Genomic DNA, 18,255 nt, shown 5'->3' on the forward strand with positions numbered 1-18,255 from the left:
TCTGAAATTGTCAGATCAGCAAATGGCACCATTTAACTCTTCATTATTGTCATTTTCATCTTCACTTTATCATCACTAGAAGAAAAGTGTCCTAACAGTCGGGATCTTGCCCCTCGTGTCTGTCTGTCTGTCTCTCTCTCTGTCTGTCTCTCTCTTTCTTTCAGTTCTATATCTCAACAGCCAGGCAAGGGCCTGTTACCCAGTAAATCCTTAAAAATCGTCCCTAAATGAATTATTATTGAAAATACTAACTTTGAATCCCATATCTAGCAGAAGAGACTTGCACACAGCTGGTCTTTCTTAAACATTTTTGAAAAACATGAATTGAAACATAAAATTCACATTGGGATTTAATATCAATACAGAGAAATGGCCACTCATAGGGGTATAGTTGAATGGGTGTTCACAACAAAGACACAGTTGTGTAGCTAGCCCAGAGACTGAGAAATAAAATATTACCAGGACTACCTTAAGCCCTTATCAGTAAGTAACCATTCCCCCAAACCACTATTCTGACTTCTGATACTGTAGATGAATATTGCCTATTTCTTAAATTTACATGAATGGAATCGTGTAGAGCATACTCTCTTGTGTCTATCTTCTTTTGTTCAGCATTGGATTTGTGATCTTCGTCCATGCTCTGTAATGTAACAATAGTTCATGCATTCCTACCACCTTGATAGCATTTAATTGAATTACTTACCACAATGTATTTGTCTATTGATCTTATTGAATATTTGGACTGTTTCTAGTTTGGATGATTATGAATAGTGTTAATATGCATATATTGTCAGATTTTTTTTTCTTTTTTGATACACATTCATACACATTTCTTTACATGTTATAGGCATGGAGTTGTTGGGTTACATGATATGTCTATGTTTCGTTTTGGTAGATACTGCCAGCTAGTTTTTCAAGGAGTTTGTGCTCCAACCGACAATGTAAGAAGACTTACAGTTGTGGCATATTTTTGCCAACCCTTGATATTTTCCATATTTTTCACTGAAGCCATTCCAGTGGGTATGTAGTGGTATAATACTTCGGTTTTAATTTGATTGAATCAATAGCATGATTATTTTGTCTTGCCTTTGCCAGCATTCTTCTCAAGCCCAACATAGATTAGACCAAGCATCTGTACACCATGTGCTCAAATGCTGCATGTAAATGCTTACATATTGACCTTTGGTTTGTGATGCCAAAATTCCTTACTGAAATGAAGAGAATACTTGAAAGAAAAACATATTCAATTATGTTTCACATTACTTGGTCATGACCTTAAATTGGACAAAGATTAAGGAAGTTTGGATGATGTGAGATGTAAGTGTAGGAAAGGTCTAAGAGAGTCACAGGAACTATGAAGGCTCTCACTGTTAAAAAGTGATGATGAATTCATTCAGAGAAGGAAAGACTTCAAAATTTGTTACCATAAAAAGAAAATTCACTCTGTGCTGGACCTGAGTTAAAATAGTGTAGGTCTCTTGAGATAGAGAGTTCTTCAAGAATGACAGTGGACTCCAGTTTTTTTTGCGTTATTCTCTCCTGCTCTGCTGAATAAAGGATTATCATTCAATAAAGGTCAACTGGCTGAAGACGGAATATTTTTCCCTTGATTTCTCTGCTAGTCTTATTTTATGTTTAACTATCTTTGAGGGGTAAGTAACTATATCATAACTATTTTAAATTTACTCTCTATTGTTTTATCCTTTGATCTGGCTTTGCAGATGCGTGAGTGCTGCAGATAGTGAAGGGGGAGCCGTGGATAACAGCCTGTGCAACCAGGATGAAATTCCCCCAGAAACCCAGTCCTGCTCTCTCTTGTGTCCCAGTGAATGTGTCATGTCTGAGTGGGGACCTTGGAGCAAATGCCCACAGGTAATTTCTCTTCCCTTATCAGTACCCTCTAATCCTCCAGTGCTATCTTCACTGTTGGCCGCTATATATTCACAGTACTTGCTCTCCGAAACATTCTTCTAGTAACATGAGAATATAATTTTGCCTAAGAAGGAAGAAAAAAAAATTCAGCAAGCAAGACTGAACAATTTAAAATGCCAGTGCTTCTCTTCAGGCCTTTATCATGGGAACGCGAACAAGGAAAATAAGCCTATAATGATCACACTAGGATTTGAATGCACACCATTGTTAAAGAGGTCTTCTTTAGTACCAAAATGATTCTCATTGTAATCTCTTGGTTCTGTTCCATTTTTATCCTGGCAGAATCAATTATATCTTAGTAGCTCAACTCTCCTGTGTAATTTAGCTTCTGTTAGTGATGATCTGTTTTTGCCTTTTGCTGTTTTCCTGAAGATGAGGTGTTCTTTTGTCATGTTCTTCTTCCAGAGCTGACAAAAACCTTTTTTAAAGTCTAAAGCATTTGCCTTTATTTTTTTCTTTTTTTTTAAAGTGGAAAAATAACGTGAGTGTGGAAAAATAAATATTCCTCAAATAGAATGGTTCCACTTAATATTCTCAGAAACTAAACTCTGATATTTTAGACTTGTATTTCAGCTTACAGAGCTAAAAAAAAAAAAAAAAAAAAAAAAGAGGATAAGGAGTATGTTATATGGCTCCAAACATTAGGAAAGGGAGACTTAGGGTACTTTGAATTCAGTGGTGATACTGACAGTTTATAAGAATATTGTGTTAAATCTTTGCATGGAAATGGAAAATATTTTTGAAATCAGTTAATATTCTTTACTTGCAGTTTTGAATTATTGGTTCATCATTATATATTGCAGACTTATCTTTGACATTTCCATATTCAATTCCTAAAAGAGTTTTCCCTTTATTATTTTTTCTTTGTTGTATCTTGTTTTGAGGGGTAGGACAACACAATGTTAAGATGAAGAGATATTAACGGTAATTTGTAGGAATGGAATGTTGGTCCTACTAAGTCACTTATTTTGTATAACTTAAATACAATGAAAGTTAACATTTATTGAGCACTTACTGTGTGCAAGGCACATGTAAAATTACTCTCTTTAGACCCTATACCAATCTTACTAAGTTCATAATATTATCAGTCCCATTATACAGATGGACAAACTGATTCTCAGGAAGGCTAAGTAGCTTGCACAAAGTTTTACACTGAATAAGTGATGGAGCTGGGAATAAACTTGATGCTGTCTGCTGAAGACAAAGTCTTTGCTCTTACATCCTTGGCTCCCTTATCTTAGAAGAATTAAGGTAGATTTAGACCCACTACTTCTCTTTCTTTAAGATGCAGCATTTATTTTAAGAAACAAAGCAAGTTCAGGGCACCTGAGCAGCTCAGTCAATTGAGTGTCTGACTCTTGATTTCGGCTTAGGTCATGATCTCAAGGTCGTGTGATCAAGCCCCGAGTCCCCTGTCAGGTTCCACACTCAGCTTAAGATTTTTTTTTCTCTCTCTCCCCCTCTGCCTCTTTCCTCAACTCAGTCAGTCTCTCCCTCTCCGTCTCTCTCCATCCCACCAAATTAAAAAATCAAAAAGGTAGAACAAAGCAAGTTAACTGTCAGTATGATTACTCTTTGACTACATATAGGTAGTTATAAGTACATATATTCACACTTTAGAAAATGTGGCAGCATACATTATTAATCAACTTGCAGAAGAATTAGCAACCTGAATAAGTTAAATGTAGAGGTCATGATCTTCCTTCTCTTTTTTCCAGTTTTCTCACAGTAAACTCCATTAGGCTTCACATTACAATGAAAATGTTGCCTTCTTAAGTCAAGGAGTCTGTCCATTGAGCTAAATGTCTGTTGTAGGAGCATTGTATACAATGTTATGATGGCCTGGCATCCTGTGTTTATTTCTTTGAATTTCTAAGAGGCAATTTTCTTTAAGGTTTGCTTTTCCCAACATAATCACACTACTTTTAGAGCACTTAGAAATTGGAGATAGAGAAAGCATTTCAGCCACCTTTCATATGTCTGGAAGATGACATTGGCAGTTACTCGCTTGTCAGCAGGAAGTGAGAGTGTTGGTCTGTCAACTGCTTATGTACCTGCTCAGTAAAATAATAATAATAATAATAATAATAATAATAATAATAATAATAATAGCAGCTATGACAACAGTAATAACTTTCATTGAGCACATCTTATGTAATAAGCACTGTGCTGGAATTTCATAACACTATGCTATGATGACAGACATTTGTCCACAGTCACTCAGGTCTGTTTGACCACAATGACCTTGTTCTTTCTAGATGCTGTGCTGCTCTCAAGTGTAAATAAAGTCTTTAAAATGGAAAAAAAATGTAGTCAGGGCTCAAACCTGACTCTCTTAAATGTGTTGCATAATTTTAATAAATTGCAACATCTTAGCATAATGCCCCAACGTTATAGGTGCTTAAGCAGTACTTGATAATGATCATGATCATGATTATAGCAAAGTTAGCAAGCTGGATCTTTATACTTGACGTTTAATTAGCACTTCAATGTGCATTTTCTGAGAAAAATAAAACAATTGTGTAATTGTTCTCTATAGCACGTACTGATTTGTGCATCTAACTATTGGCCATTATTTTACTAAATTCTCCTTTGATAGTCAGCAGTGTGACATACGTTAATAGGACCAATTCACTATGTTTTTCTTTCATCTTTTTCTTCCAAGGTCACTCACACACATAGAGTGTGACTTAGAGTCAAACACATAACCAAAAAAAAAAAAAAAAAACCAAATAAGGAGAAGTGCCCCCCCCCACCAACCAACAAAGAAACAAACAAAAACAGGATATTTCTGAGACAAAAGTATGTTTGTCTTTATATGGTACTCTGAAATTTACATTTTGATTTAACTGTAAAAACTACATTTAATGTGAAAGAAGCTTAATATGTTTTAAATATAGTAAACAGATTTGCCAGTTAATTAAAACAAGCTTAGCAAAACCAATTATTTAAGTAAAATTATGTTTTGATTTCCCAGCATGTGTCCTACACTCAGGCTAAGCATATGAGACAGACCATCACTGCTACCAAAGAACTCAGAGCTCTGGTATCTTTATAAGTGCATACTGTGTATGTCTAACAAAGGATTCAGTAGCTGAGTAGCAGTGTTTATTAGTTCACACTGTGTTTACTAATAAAGTGGTAGGCAATATATAAAATGATTATACTTCCTAACTTCTGGGTCAATGACTTTCACTCTCGCACATGTAAGAAGCCTCTAGAAAGTACATTTACACACAGTATCTCTGCCCTGTCCCATAGATTCTGATTCAGTACATATGGGTGAGGATCACGAGTCTGCATTTATAAAATTTCCAGGTGATGCTGATTCTGCTATTCTGGGAACACATTCTGAGTCCCAAGGCTAAGGCCATTACATTCAAGTCATGTTTTTTTCTCAATCAACCTCACTGTAATCACAACTATTTGTTGAATATTGAGTGAGCATGTAGAATTAATTGGACACCTAGTTTATATTTACAGATGCTTTTCATGTGCCAGAAATGTGCTTAGCGCTTTGTATTTATTATCCCACTTAATCTGCAGAATGCCACTATGAAATATACTATTATCCTCCCAATGTATAAATGAGCAAACTGAGTCTCAGGTTAGTAACCTGCTTTTAAACAGCTAGCAAAAGGAACATGACTATTTAAGTCTGTGTAATCTGTACATAATCCCTAACCACTCAAAAGAAAAAGAATCCATACTTCCTGTCCTAGAGAATATGCTAACCTGTAAAATCTGTTGTCTCTTTTTGTGGTTTACTTTGGTTATTGGATTTGTGAATAAGTTGAATAATCTACATCATTTGACTAGTTTGCCAAGGAGGGAAAGCAAAATAGTCACAAACGAGGGTGTGACCTAATGCACAGGAAAACTTGCTGGCTGTGTGGCTATGGCCAAGTTACAAGTTCCTCATCGGGAAATAAGGACAATGGCCACTGCTTTTCCAGGTCATTTAAAGATTAGAGATAATGTGTATAAAGTGAACAGCACAAGTATTACTTGATACAGATTTATTAAAAACAAAAGAGAGAAAAGTAACTAGCAAATCAAAGTTTTATACTGTGGTTTATACTGTGGTTAGGAACCAAGATAGGTTGGTATATATTTTCTAAGTCATACAGGTAATGTCCCTTCTTTCACACAAAATGGGTTATTATGTGATCTTACAGAAATAAAATGTCACCTTCTCTGCTGAAAAAATGACTTATGCTTAATTTGATAGCAGTCCCTAAAAATAAGGCTTCAGAAAGATAACTTTGAATGAATGGGTCACTGACCTTAAAGTTACTGCCAATTGCAAAGCATACCAAAGAGCAAATAAGACAAAGGCATAAAAAATTGTGTTGGGACCATTTTCACTGTATTGGAAAGAACTGGAGACTATAAATGGATCAAGCAAAACAAACACAATTCAAGGCAGAATTTGAAGAAAATGGAAAACCACGTGTTTCACTTATTTTTATGTTCTTGTTTTTCATACAACATACACACACACCTCATTTATTTTTTTATTCCAATATGCTTACTTCTCTAGAATGCTTTAATGTGGAAGGAAGCTTATAGAATTGTACATTTAAAAACCTTTTCAATAGTGTTCACCCTTTAAATGTATACGTATGTGTATAAGTACACAAATATGAAAAATACATATATATAATTGTTCATTGTTTATTACTACGAATTTCTCTTTTACCTACCTAATCCTAATTGTTTCCCATTTTTATCCTTATTCTTCATAAATTTTGCTGATAAGTATTATTCATAGAATCATATATTCTTCAAGAGAGGTTTATAAATTTCTAAATTCAGAAACTGTTCAGCCCTTGACATAACTGAAAGAATATATGGTTCTCGTCATGTATGCTGCCAATCCCTACAGAAATTTTCTATTGAGTAATACAGATTTTCTATTTTTATGACTCTCCTTGGAGGCTCACTGAAGGAATTTCTGAAACAATAATGTTGATAGAAGGCAGCAGAGAGGGTCCTAGAAGTGAATTCCAAAGTGAGGTATACTTTACAGAAATAAACCTTTGCAAACCCTATCCAGAAAAATGACTTAAGTTTAGCAAACCTACTTGAACTTTAATTGATTTACTTCCAGCTGAATGCACCAAAAGCTGGTCAGAACTAAAGCTGGGCGGGCATACCCTTTCACTGTAGGAAGTGGAGACTCATTTAACAGCTGTCCACATACAATCTCATGATCAAACAGTGACTCAAATCTTTGCCTTATTACCAGGGCAACTTCTGAAGAAGCATCACAAAGGAGGGCTTTGCAAAGAAACTAGAGTTTAAGTGCAACTGAATCTGGATTCTTTCATAATCTTAGTATGATGCCAGTATAGGTATATACTAACAGATATATACTACCATTCCCCTCCCAGGTGAAGAAACTTTTAGTTTAAAAGAGATAGAGGGGCGCCTGGGTGGCGCAGTCGGTTAAGCGTCCGACTTCAGCCAGGTCACGATCTCGCGGTCTGTGAGTTCGAGCCCCGCGTCGGGCTCTGGGCTGATGGCTCAGAGCCTGGGGCCTGTTTCGGATTCTGTGTCTCCCTCTCTCTCTGCCCCTCCCCCGTTCATGCTCTCTCTCTGTCCCAAAAATAAATAAACGTTGAAAAAAAATTTTTTTAAAGAGATAGAGAAATGTAGACCAATTTTCTAAGAGCTCCAGAAGTAAGCATTTGAGGACTAAGAAAAACCTTATTTTTTTCATGGCGCTCCAGTATTATTTTTTGTAGGGTCTGTCAACAGTGACATTTTATTACTGATGACTCAGCATTTTCAGTACGTTAGCACTGAAACAGCACTCTAAAAGTTATGTTTCCAGGAAAACAATGTACCCCAATGTATACTACTCATATTCACCTCCAAGCACTTTATCAACCTCTTTTCAATCCATAACATGCAGATGACAACCTGTATTTGTCTCTGGAGGGCATGTCTAATGGTCATGACCCTTAAGTTGCCTTATGCTTTTCTTTGACTCACAACTGAAGGCCAGTGGAGGAAAATGATAATTTTTTTATATGCTGGACTGAAAACTCTGGTTGTTTTTGTTAAATTGATATTGTCTCTTTATTAGAAGCCAGTAATTCATTACTCAGAGCTTTGTGGAGTATTTTACCCCACTGTCAGTGCGATTTTATAACCTAGAACCATTCTTACTTCCAGAATTATACTAGGTCCTGCCAAAAAAAAGGGTCTCATTTCATGCAATGTAGTAGCAAATGATAACCCTATAAAGGCAGCCTTTGGGCTCATCCAGTTTTTTTTTTTTTTAATTTAATTTGTTTTTCTTTCGTTTGCAGTGTGATTTTTTTTTTGAATCTCACTATCATCAATTTGGGATACAAAATAAGTTTCTGTTGCACTTAGTATCTCTGTCTCTGTCTGCCTCTACTCTACTTATCTTTACCTCTTTACCTCTATTTTTAGATATGATTTAGTAGAGAATAAAATAGGGGGAAAGTCTAGAGGTCTCATTGTTTGTTACATAGGCAATATTTCATTCCATCCCTTTATTTTCCAAATGGTAACTGTCTGCTCCGTTGTGCCTAGTGTCCCTGGTACAGAGAATTCTAGTTTACTTTTTTTTTTTTTCCAGATAACAAAGGTCTACTACAGAGAGTTGAGAAAGGCTAGCATCTGGCTATGCTAAGTGGGCAGAGGCTACATGGGTGGGTTAACTGCTTCAAAAACAGACTTTCAATGAGCCCTAGTTTTGAGTCCTAATTTCACCTCCTTTTTCAGATCTTTTAGTAGTATTTCCTGAAGTTCTTCACAGTGTTCTGTCTTTAACCCAAATCTCTATCAGTTGAATCCTCACACAATTTATGGTGTCTCATGCCACAGAAAAGTATTTAGTTTCTATGAAACTAAGTTATTTCTTGCTTAAAAACTTAAATTATTTATTTAAAAAATATTTCCAATATTTTTATTGTTTAAAAATACATGAGGATATCTAATTCATCTGGCTTTTAGTTTTGTATATGGTATGAAATAGACTTTTCTCTTAAATTCTAAATGAATATTTCTCCACTGACTTGTTTCTGTATTTTATATTGTACGTATTTTTTAACTTGTTCATGAGAGGGTTTCTTTTCTTCATTTTTTTTTGTCCTATGCAATTAAAATTTACATAACTAAATTTCTTTTTCTGTGTGCCTTTCTGCTGGTTATGCATTTCTGCTGGTTAGTTCTAAGGTCTAATTAAACTTGAATGTTATATGTATCTTGTACCTACTATGTTTTTTAAGTTTTCTTATTAATTTTACTGGTTGCCTTTTTAAATTAGTTTACACAGTTCTTTTTATATATATTTAATTTTTTTAACGTTTATTCATCTTTGAGAGACAGAGAGCATGAGCAGGGAAGGGGTAGACAGAGGGAGACACAGAATCCAAACCAGGCTCCAGGCTCTGAGCTGTCAGCACAGAGCCCGATGTGGGTCTCGAACTCAAAAACTGCAAGATCATGACCTGAGCCGAAGTTGGACACTCAACCAACTGAGCTGCCCAGGCACCCCTTACATTCTTTTTTTTTAATATAAAATTTATTGTCAAATTGTTTTCCATATAACACCAGTGCTCATCCCAACAGGTGCCCTCCTCAATGCCCATTACCCACTTTCCCCTCCCTCCCACCCCCCATCAACCCTCAGTTTATTCTCAGTTTTTAAGAGTCTCTTATGTTTTGGCTCCCTCCCTCTCTAGCCTTTTTTTCCCCTCCCCCTCCCCCATGGTCTTCTGTTAAGTTTCTCAGGATCCACATAAGAGTGAAAACATGGTATCTGTCTTTCTTGGTATGACTTATTTCACTTCGCATAACACCCTTCAGTTCCATCCACCTTGCTGCAAATGGCCAGATTTCATTCTTTCTCATTGCCAAGTAGTATTCCATTGTGTATATAAACCACATTTTCTTTATCCATTCATCAGTTGATGGACATTCAGGCTCTTTTGATAGTTTGGCTATTGTTGAAAGTGCTGCTATAAACATTGGGGTACAAGTGCCCCTATGTATCCTGTCTCCCTTGGGTAAATTCCTAGCAGTGCTATTGCTGGGTCATAGGGTAAGTCTATTTCTAATTTTTTGAGGAACCTCCGCACTGTTTTCTAGAGTGGCTGCACCAGTTTGCATTCCCACCAACAGTGCAAGAGGGTTCCTGTTTCTCCACATCCTCCCCAGCATCTATAGTCTCCTGATTTGTTCATTTTAGCCACTCTGACTGGTGTAAGGTGATATCTCAGTGTGGTTTTGATTTGTATTTCCCTGATGAGGAGTGACGTTGAGCATCTTTTCATGTGCCTGTTGGCCATCTGGATGTCTTCTTTAGAGAAGTGTCTATTCATGTCTTCTGTCCATTTCTTCACTGGATTATTTGTTTTTCGGGTGTGGAGTTTGGTGAGTTCTTTATACATTTTGGATACTAGCCCTTTGTGCGATATATCATTTGCAAATATCCTTTCCCATTCCGTCGATTGCCTTTTAGTTTTGTTGATTGTTTCCTTTGTAGTGCATAAACTTTTTATCTTATGAGGTCCCAATAGTTAATTTTTGCTTTTAATTCCATTTGGGGATGTGTCAGGTAAGAAATTGCTGCGGCTGAGGTCAGAGAGGTTTTTTTCCCTGCTTTCTTCTCTAGGGTTTTGATGGTTTCCTGTCTCACATTCAGGTCCTTCATCCATTTTGAGTTTTTTTTTCTGAATGGTGTAAGAAAGTGGTCTAGTTTCATTCTTCTACATGTTGCTGTCCAGTTGTCCCAGCACCATTTGTTAAAGAGACTGTCTTATTTCCATTAGATATTCTTTCCTGCTTTGTCAAAGATTAGTTGGCCATACTTTTGTGGGTCCAATTCTGGTGAGTCTCTATTCCATTGGTCTATGTGTCTGTTTTTGTGCCAATACCATGCTGTCTTGATGATTACAGCTTTGTAGTAGAGGCTAAAGTCTGGGATGGTGATGTCTCCTGCTTTGGTCCATTTCTTCAATAGTACTTTGGCTATTCGGGGTCTTTTGTGGTTCCATTTAAATGTTAGGATTGCTTGTTCTAGCTTTGAGAAGAATGCTGGTGTAATTTTGGTTGGGATTGCATTGAATGTGTAGATTGCTTTGGATAGTATTGACATTTTAACAATATTTATTCTTCCAATCCATGAGCACGGAATGTTTTTCCATTTCTCCATTTTCCAATGTATCTTCTTCAATTTCCTTCATAAGTTTTATATAGTTTTCAGCATACAGATCTTTTACATCTTTGGTTAGGTTTATTCCTATGTATTTTATGCTTCTTGGTGCAATTGTGAATGGGATCAGTTTCTTTGTCTTTCTGTTACTTCATTATTAGTGTATAAGAATGCAGCTGATTTCTGCACATTAATTTTGTATCCTGTGACTTTGCTGAATTCATTTATCAGTTCTAGGAGACTTTTGGTGGAGTCTAATGGGTTTTATCATGGGTATAATATCATGTCATATGCAAGGAGGGAAAGCTTGACTTCGTCTTTGCCAATTTTGATGCCTTTGATTTCCTTTTATTGTCTGATTGCTGATGCTAGGACTTTCAACACTATGTTAAACAACAGCAGTGAGAGTGGACATCCCTGTCGTGTTCCTGATCTCAGGGGGAAGGATCTCAGATTTTCCCCATTGAGGATGATACTAGCCGTGGGCTTTTCATAAATGCCTTTGATGATGTTTAAGTATGGTCCTTCTATCCCGACTTTCTCAAGGGTTTTTTTTTAAGAAACGATGCTGAATTTTGTCAAATGCTTTTTCTGCATCAATTGACAGGATCATATGGTTCTTATCTTTTCTTTTATTAATGTGATTACATTGATTGACTTGCAAATATTGAACCCTGCAGCCCAGGAATGAATCCCACTTGATCATGGTGAATAATTCTTTTTATATGCTGTTGAATTCGATTTGCTAGTATCTTATTGAGAATTTTTGCATCCATATTCATCAGGAATATTGGCCTGTAGTTCTCGTTTTTTGCTGGGTCTCTGTCTGGTTTGGGAATCAAATACTGGCTTCATAGAATGAGTCTGGAAGTTTTCCTTCCCTTTCTATTTTTTGGAATAGCTTGAGAAGGATAGGTATTATCTCTGCTTTAAATGTCTTGTAGAATTCCCCAGGGAAGCCATCTGGTCTTAGACTCTTATTTGTTGGGAGATTCTTGATAACTGATTCAATTTCTTCACTGGTTATGGGTCTGTTCAAATTTTCTATTTCTTCCTGTTTGAGTTTTGGAAGTGTGTGGGTGCCTAGGAATTTTTCCATTCTTCCTAGTTGTCCAGTTTGTTGGCATATAATTTATCATAGTATTCCCTGATAATTGCTTGTATTTCTGAGGGATGGGTTGTAATAATTCAATTTTTATCCATTATTTTATCCATTTGAGTCATCTCCCTTTTCTTTTTGAGAAGCCTGGCTAGAGGTTTATCAATTTTGTTTATTTTCTCAAAAAGCAACTCTTGGTTTCATTGATCTGCTCTACAGTTTTTTTTAGACTCTATATTGTTTACTTCTGCTCTGATCTTTGTTATTTCTCTTCTTCTGCTGGGTTTGTGGTGTCTTTGCTGTTCTGCTTCTATTTCCTTTAGGTGTGCTGTTAGATTTTGTATTTGGGATTTTTCTTGTTTCTTGAGATAGGCCTGGATTACAATGTATTTTCCTATCAGGACTGCCTTCACTGCATCCCAAAGCATTTGGATTGTTGTATTTTCATTTTCATTTGTTTCCATTTATTTTTTCATTTCTTCTCTAATTGCCTGGTTGACCCATTTATTCTTTAGTAGGGTGTTCTTTAACCTCCATGCTTTTGGAGGTTTTCCAGACTTTTTCCTGTGGTTAATTTCATGTTTCATAGCATTGTGCTCTGAAAATGTGTGTGGTATGATCTCAGTTCTTTTATACTTATGAAGGGCTGTTTTGTGACCTGGTATGTGATCTATCTTGGAGCATTCTCCAAGTGCATTCAAGAAGGAAGTATATTCTTTTGCTTTAGGATGCAGAGTTCTAAATACATCTGCCAAGTCCATCTGATCCAATGTATAATTCAGGGCCCTTGTTTCTTTATTGATCCTGTGTCTAGATGATCAATCCATTGTTGTAAGTGGGGTGTTAAAGTCCCCTGCAATTACCACATTCTATCTATAAGGTTGCTTATGTTTGTGATTGTTTTATATATTTGGGGGCTCCGGTATTCGGCACATAGACATTTATAATTGTTAGCTCTTCCCGATGGATAGACCCTGTAATTATTATATAGTGCTCTTCTTCATCTATTGTTACAGCCTTTAATTTAGAGTCTAGTTTGTCTTATATAAGTATGGCTACTCCAGCTTTCTTTTGACTTACAATAGTCAAAAGCACGATAGATAGTTCTCTAGCCCCTCACTTTCAATCTGAAGGTGTCCTCAGGTCTAAAATGAGTCTCTTGTAGACAGCAAATAGATGGGTCTTTTTTTAAATCAATTTTTTATCAATTTATCTATGTCTTTTGGTTGGAGCATTTAGTCCATTTACATTCAGTGTTATTATTGAAAGATATGGGTTTAGAGTCATTGTGATGTCTATAGTTTTCATGTTTGTAGTGGTGTCTCTGGTACCTTGAAACATTTCACTCACAGAATCCCCCTTAGGATCTCTTGTAGGGCTGGTTTAGTGGTGATGAATTCTTTCGGTTTTTGTTTGGGAAGACCTTTATCTCTCCTATTATGAATGATAGACTTGCTGGATAAAGGATTCTCAGCTGCATATTGTTTCTGTTCATCAGATTGAAGATTTCCTGCCATTCCTTTCTGGCCTGCCAAGTTTCAGTAGATAGGTCTGCCCCTAGTCTTATGGGGCTCCCTTTGTAAGTTAGAGCCTGTTTATCCCTAGCTGCTTTCAGAATTTTCTCTTTATCCTTGTATTTTGCCAGTTTCACTATGATACGTTGTGCAGAAGATTGATTCGAGTTACTTCTGAAGGGAGTTCTCTGTGCCTCTTGGATTTCAATGCCTTTTTCCTTCCCCAGATCAGGGAAGTTCTCAGCTATGATTTGTTCAAGTAGACCTTCAGCCCCTTTCTCTCTCTTCTTCTTCTGGAATTCCTATGATACGGATATTGTTCCGTTTCATTGCATCACTTAGTTCTCTAATTCTCCCCTCATACTCCTGGATTTTTTTTTTTTATCTCTCTTTTTCTCAGCTTCCTCTTTTTCCATAATTTTATCTTCTAATTCACCTATTCTCTCCTCTGCCTCTTCAATCCAAGCTGTGGTGAGTGCATTTTATTTTGCACCTCATTTATAGCATTTTTTAGCTCCTCCTGACTGTTTCTGATCTCTATAGCAGTAGATTCTCTGCTGCCCTCTATACTTTTTTCAAGCCCAGCAATTAATTTTATGACTATTATTCTAAATTCTTGTTGCGTTATACTGCTTAAATTGTTTTTGATCAATTCGTTAGCTGTCGCTATTTCGGGAGTTCCTTTTGAGGAGAATTCTTCCGTTTGGTCATTTTGGATAGTCCCTGGAGTGGCGCAGAACTGCAGGGCACTTCCCCTGTGCTGTCTGGAGTAACTTGTGTTGGTGGGCGGGGCCACAGTCAGACCTGATATCTGCCCCCATCCCACCGCTGGGGCCATAGTCAGACTGGTGTGTACCTTATCTTCCCCTCTCCCAGGGGCAGGACTCACTGTGGAGTGGTGTGGCCCCTGTCTGGGCTACTTGCACACTGCCAGCCTTGTGGTGCTGCTTTGATGGGATCTGGTGTATTAGCTGGGGTGGATCTGCAAGGTGCACAGGGGCGGGAGAGGCAGGCTTAGCTCACTTTGCCCTTGGTTGTCCCCTGCGGGAGGGGCCCTGCGGCACTGGGAGGGAGGCAGGCAGACCCTTCAGAAGGATAGATCCACAGAAGAACAGCGCTTGGGTGTTTGTGGGTGCAAGCAAGTTCAGTGACAGGAACTGGCTCCCTTTGGGATTTCAGCTGGGGGATGGGAGAGGGAGATGGCGCTGGCCAGCACCTTTGTTCCCCGTGGAGCTGAGCTATGTCTTCGGGGGCTCAACACCTCTCCCTCCCAGTGTCCTCCCACCCTCCCCGCTCTCCAGGAGCAGCACTGTTCACTTTTAACATTCCAGAGGTTAAGTCCCACTGACTGTCAGAACTCATGCAGTCCAGCCCCTCTGCTTTTGCAAGTCAGACTCGGGGGCTCTGCCTTGCCCGGCCAGCTGCCCCTCCACCCTGACCCAATCTGTTTAGCGAGCACCACCTCTCCACCCTTCCTACCCTCTTCTGTGGGCCTCTTGTCTATGCTTGGCTTCGGAGAGTCCATTCTGCTAGACTTCTGGTGGTTTTCTGGGTTACTTAGGCAGATGGGTGGAATCTAAGGGATCAGCAGGATGAGGTGAGCCCAGCATCCTCCTACACTGCCATCTTCCATCTGATCTGTTAGTTTACATTATTAGATTTTCCATATGATATAATCATACAACCTATATATAACCACAAAATCTGCAAATAATTATATTTTATCTTTTTTGATGTTTATATTATTTTTCTAGACATTTTATTATCAAGAACTTCGTAAGTAATGCCAAAAATTGAAAAGAAATCATTTTAGTCTTTCCCTGGTTTTAATCATAAGATGTTTGAGCCATTTTTTCTCATATTTAAGAATTTCCTCTAAATTCCTTTTTAACCTATTTGTAACTATATCTGTATATATGTGTACATGTTTTCAGAAATGACTTGTTTCATCAAATGCTTTTTACTATTACTGATACAAGTTTTAGAGTTTGTCCTTTATGAATATTATGATTTCAAAATAGAACTGACTTTGAAATGTGCATGTATTTTAAAACTCTATATGATTATACTGTATCATTATTTTAATTGGTTCAGGATGTTTCTCTCTCTCATTCTTATCATATTAAAATGTTGTATTTAATATTATGCTTATTTGGAAAAATACATGTGAAAGGTTTCCAGATATTTCTTTCCTGTGAGCCAGTTTTTTGAAATACAGGAATTTGTTCTTTAAAATTTTAAACACATCTGGAGCCAGGTTATTATCCAATAGAATGTTTTTGAAAATCCTTCCAGTTTCTTACACAGTTATGTTCTTTTGAAATCCTCTACTTCTTGAGTCAATTTTAGTCTTTGACATAATGCATGAGCATGGCATATTTTGCTAGATTTTTTTACAAAATCAATTTAAAGTAATTTTCTCTTTGAATTCATTTAATCTCCTATCTGTGATTATCTCCCTTTCTTTTTCTCACATGGTATTTATCTCATATGTATTTATCACATACTGTGTAAACGTGTGTGGGTGTGTGTGGGTGTGTGTGGGTGTGTATTTCTGGCATTTTGACATTTCTGTTTTCTTCCATATATTGGTGTTTAAGTCTTGTGTTTTCTGTTTTAGTTCATATACCTTAAATATATATTAGTATGTATTTTCAGTGTTTGAGCAGATACATTCCTGTCATTTATTTTTGTTTTCACTATCTTTGGCTATTTCCATATCTTATTATTCCCAATAAAACTTCTACCATTTTTGTTAAACTTTGAAGGAAAAGAAATTTGGATGTTTATTAAATTTCTATTTAATGTGAATTTGAAAAGATTTTTACCTCAGTATATCCAGTTAAAAATTAAAATATGGTATATTTTCTCTTTTTTATTGAAATATAGTTGACATACAATATTATATTTTTTCACATGTACAACATAATTGTATGACATTTACATACATTATGAAAAGCTCACCCTGATTGGTCAAGTTACCATCTGTCACCATACATTGATGACATGTAATGTATAGTTATTACAATATTATTGACTATATTCCCTATGCTGTACTTTACATTTTACATACTGTACCTCTTAATCCCCTTCACCTATTTCACTCATTCTCCCACCCCTCTCCCCCCTGGAAACCACTGGTTTGTTTTCTGTAATTATGAGTCTGTTTCAGTTTTGTTTGTTCATTTGTTTTGGTTTTAGATTCCATATATAAGTGAAAGCATATGATATTTATATTCTCTGACTTATTTTACCTAGCATAATACCCATTATGTCTCTCCATGTTGTCACAAAGGGCAATATTTAATTCTTTTTTATGGCTGAGTAATATCGAGTTGTGTGTGTGTATATATATATATATATATATATATATATATATATATATATACACACACATATGCCACATATATGCATATGTATGTATGGTATACACACACGCACACACATACATATGTATATATACACCATATCTTTTTTATCCACTTATCTATTGATGAACACTTCTGTTGCTTCTCTGAGTGGCCCAGGCACTTTTCAAATGCTGCCTCTATGCTGAGTCTCAGAGGAGTGAGTTTATGCATGGGCCCTTTAAGAGCAGAGTGTCTATATCCCTTTGGCACTCTTAGAGTGAAGCCCTCCTGATTTCCAAAGTCAGATGTTAGGGTGGCTAGTTTTTATAAAATAGATTCCCAGGGTGGGGGTGAGAGGATGTGGGGTGCCTGATGTGGGGCTTGAACCCCACACTCCTCAGGGAGGACATCTATGCCTGTGATACCACTCATGCTTACGGGTCACAATGCTAGGGTTATGGGTATCACTCAGACCTCATCTGCCCCTTCTGCTCACTGGATATGACTTTTTCTTTATATTTTTAGCTATGTAAGAGCTGTTTAGCTAGTGTTGAGGTCACACTCAGCGAGAGTTGCCTTGTATATAGTTGCATCCTTGGTATGTCGCTGGGGGGAGGTAAACTGAGGATTCTCCTACTCCACCATCTTGATTGGTCTCTTTCTCTCTCTCTCTCTCTCTCTCTCTCTCTCTCACACACACACACACACACACACACACACACACATATATATAGAATATATTAGTATATTATAATTACATAATAGTTATATAGTATAATTATAATTATATATATGTTAGAGAGCAAGAATGAGGGAGAGGGGTGGGGGGGGGAGAGAGAGAGAGAGAGAGAGAGAGAGAGAGAGAGAGAGAATATGAATCTTAAGCAGGCTCCACGCTCAGCACACAGCCCAATGCAGGGCCCACTTCCACAACTCTGGGATCATGGCGTGAGCCAAAATCAAGAGTTGGACACTCAACCCACTGAGCCCCCCAGGTGCCCCTCTCTCTATTTTAATCATGAAATATTTTAGGCATACAAAAAACTACAGAGAATTATGTAAAGAAAATGTTAATGTCCAACTTATAGCTTTGTAAAAATCTTAACAATTTGTGTACTTCACTTTTTTTTAAATTCAGCTGTTCTTTTATGTTTCTCTGTGAAA

At 36.9% G+C, this 18,255-nt stretch overlaps 1 protein-coding gene across 8 annotated transcripts in view; it reads left to right on the plus strand.

The window, feature by feature from the left end:
• Window positions 1-18,255, plus strand: part of THSD7B (thrombospondin type 1 domain containing 7B) — a 1,583,202-nt gene that overhangs the window by 1,484,982 nt on the left and 79,965 nt on the right. For all 8 annotated transcript variants that reach the window (XM_045033714.1, XM_045033716.1, XM_045033715.1 and 5 more), the window contains one exon: window positions 1,722-1,872. In XM_045033714.1, the coding sequence (XP_044889649.1) occupies window positions 1,722-1,872 (151 nt within the window). The remainder of the gene's footprint in view (window positions 1-1,721; window positions 1,873-18,255) is intronic.

Source organism: Felis catus, chromosome C1, assembly GCF_018350175.1.
Source record: "Felis catus isolate Fca126 chromosome C1, F.catus_Fca126_mat1.0, whole genome shotgun sequence".
In the NCBI taxonomy this organism is placed as follows: Eukaryota; Metazoa; Chordata; class Mammalia; order Carnivora; family Felidae; genus Felis; species Felis catus.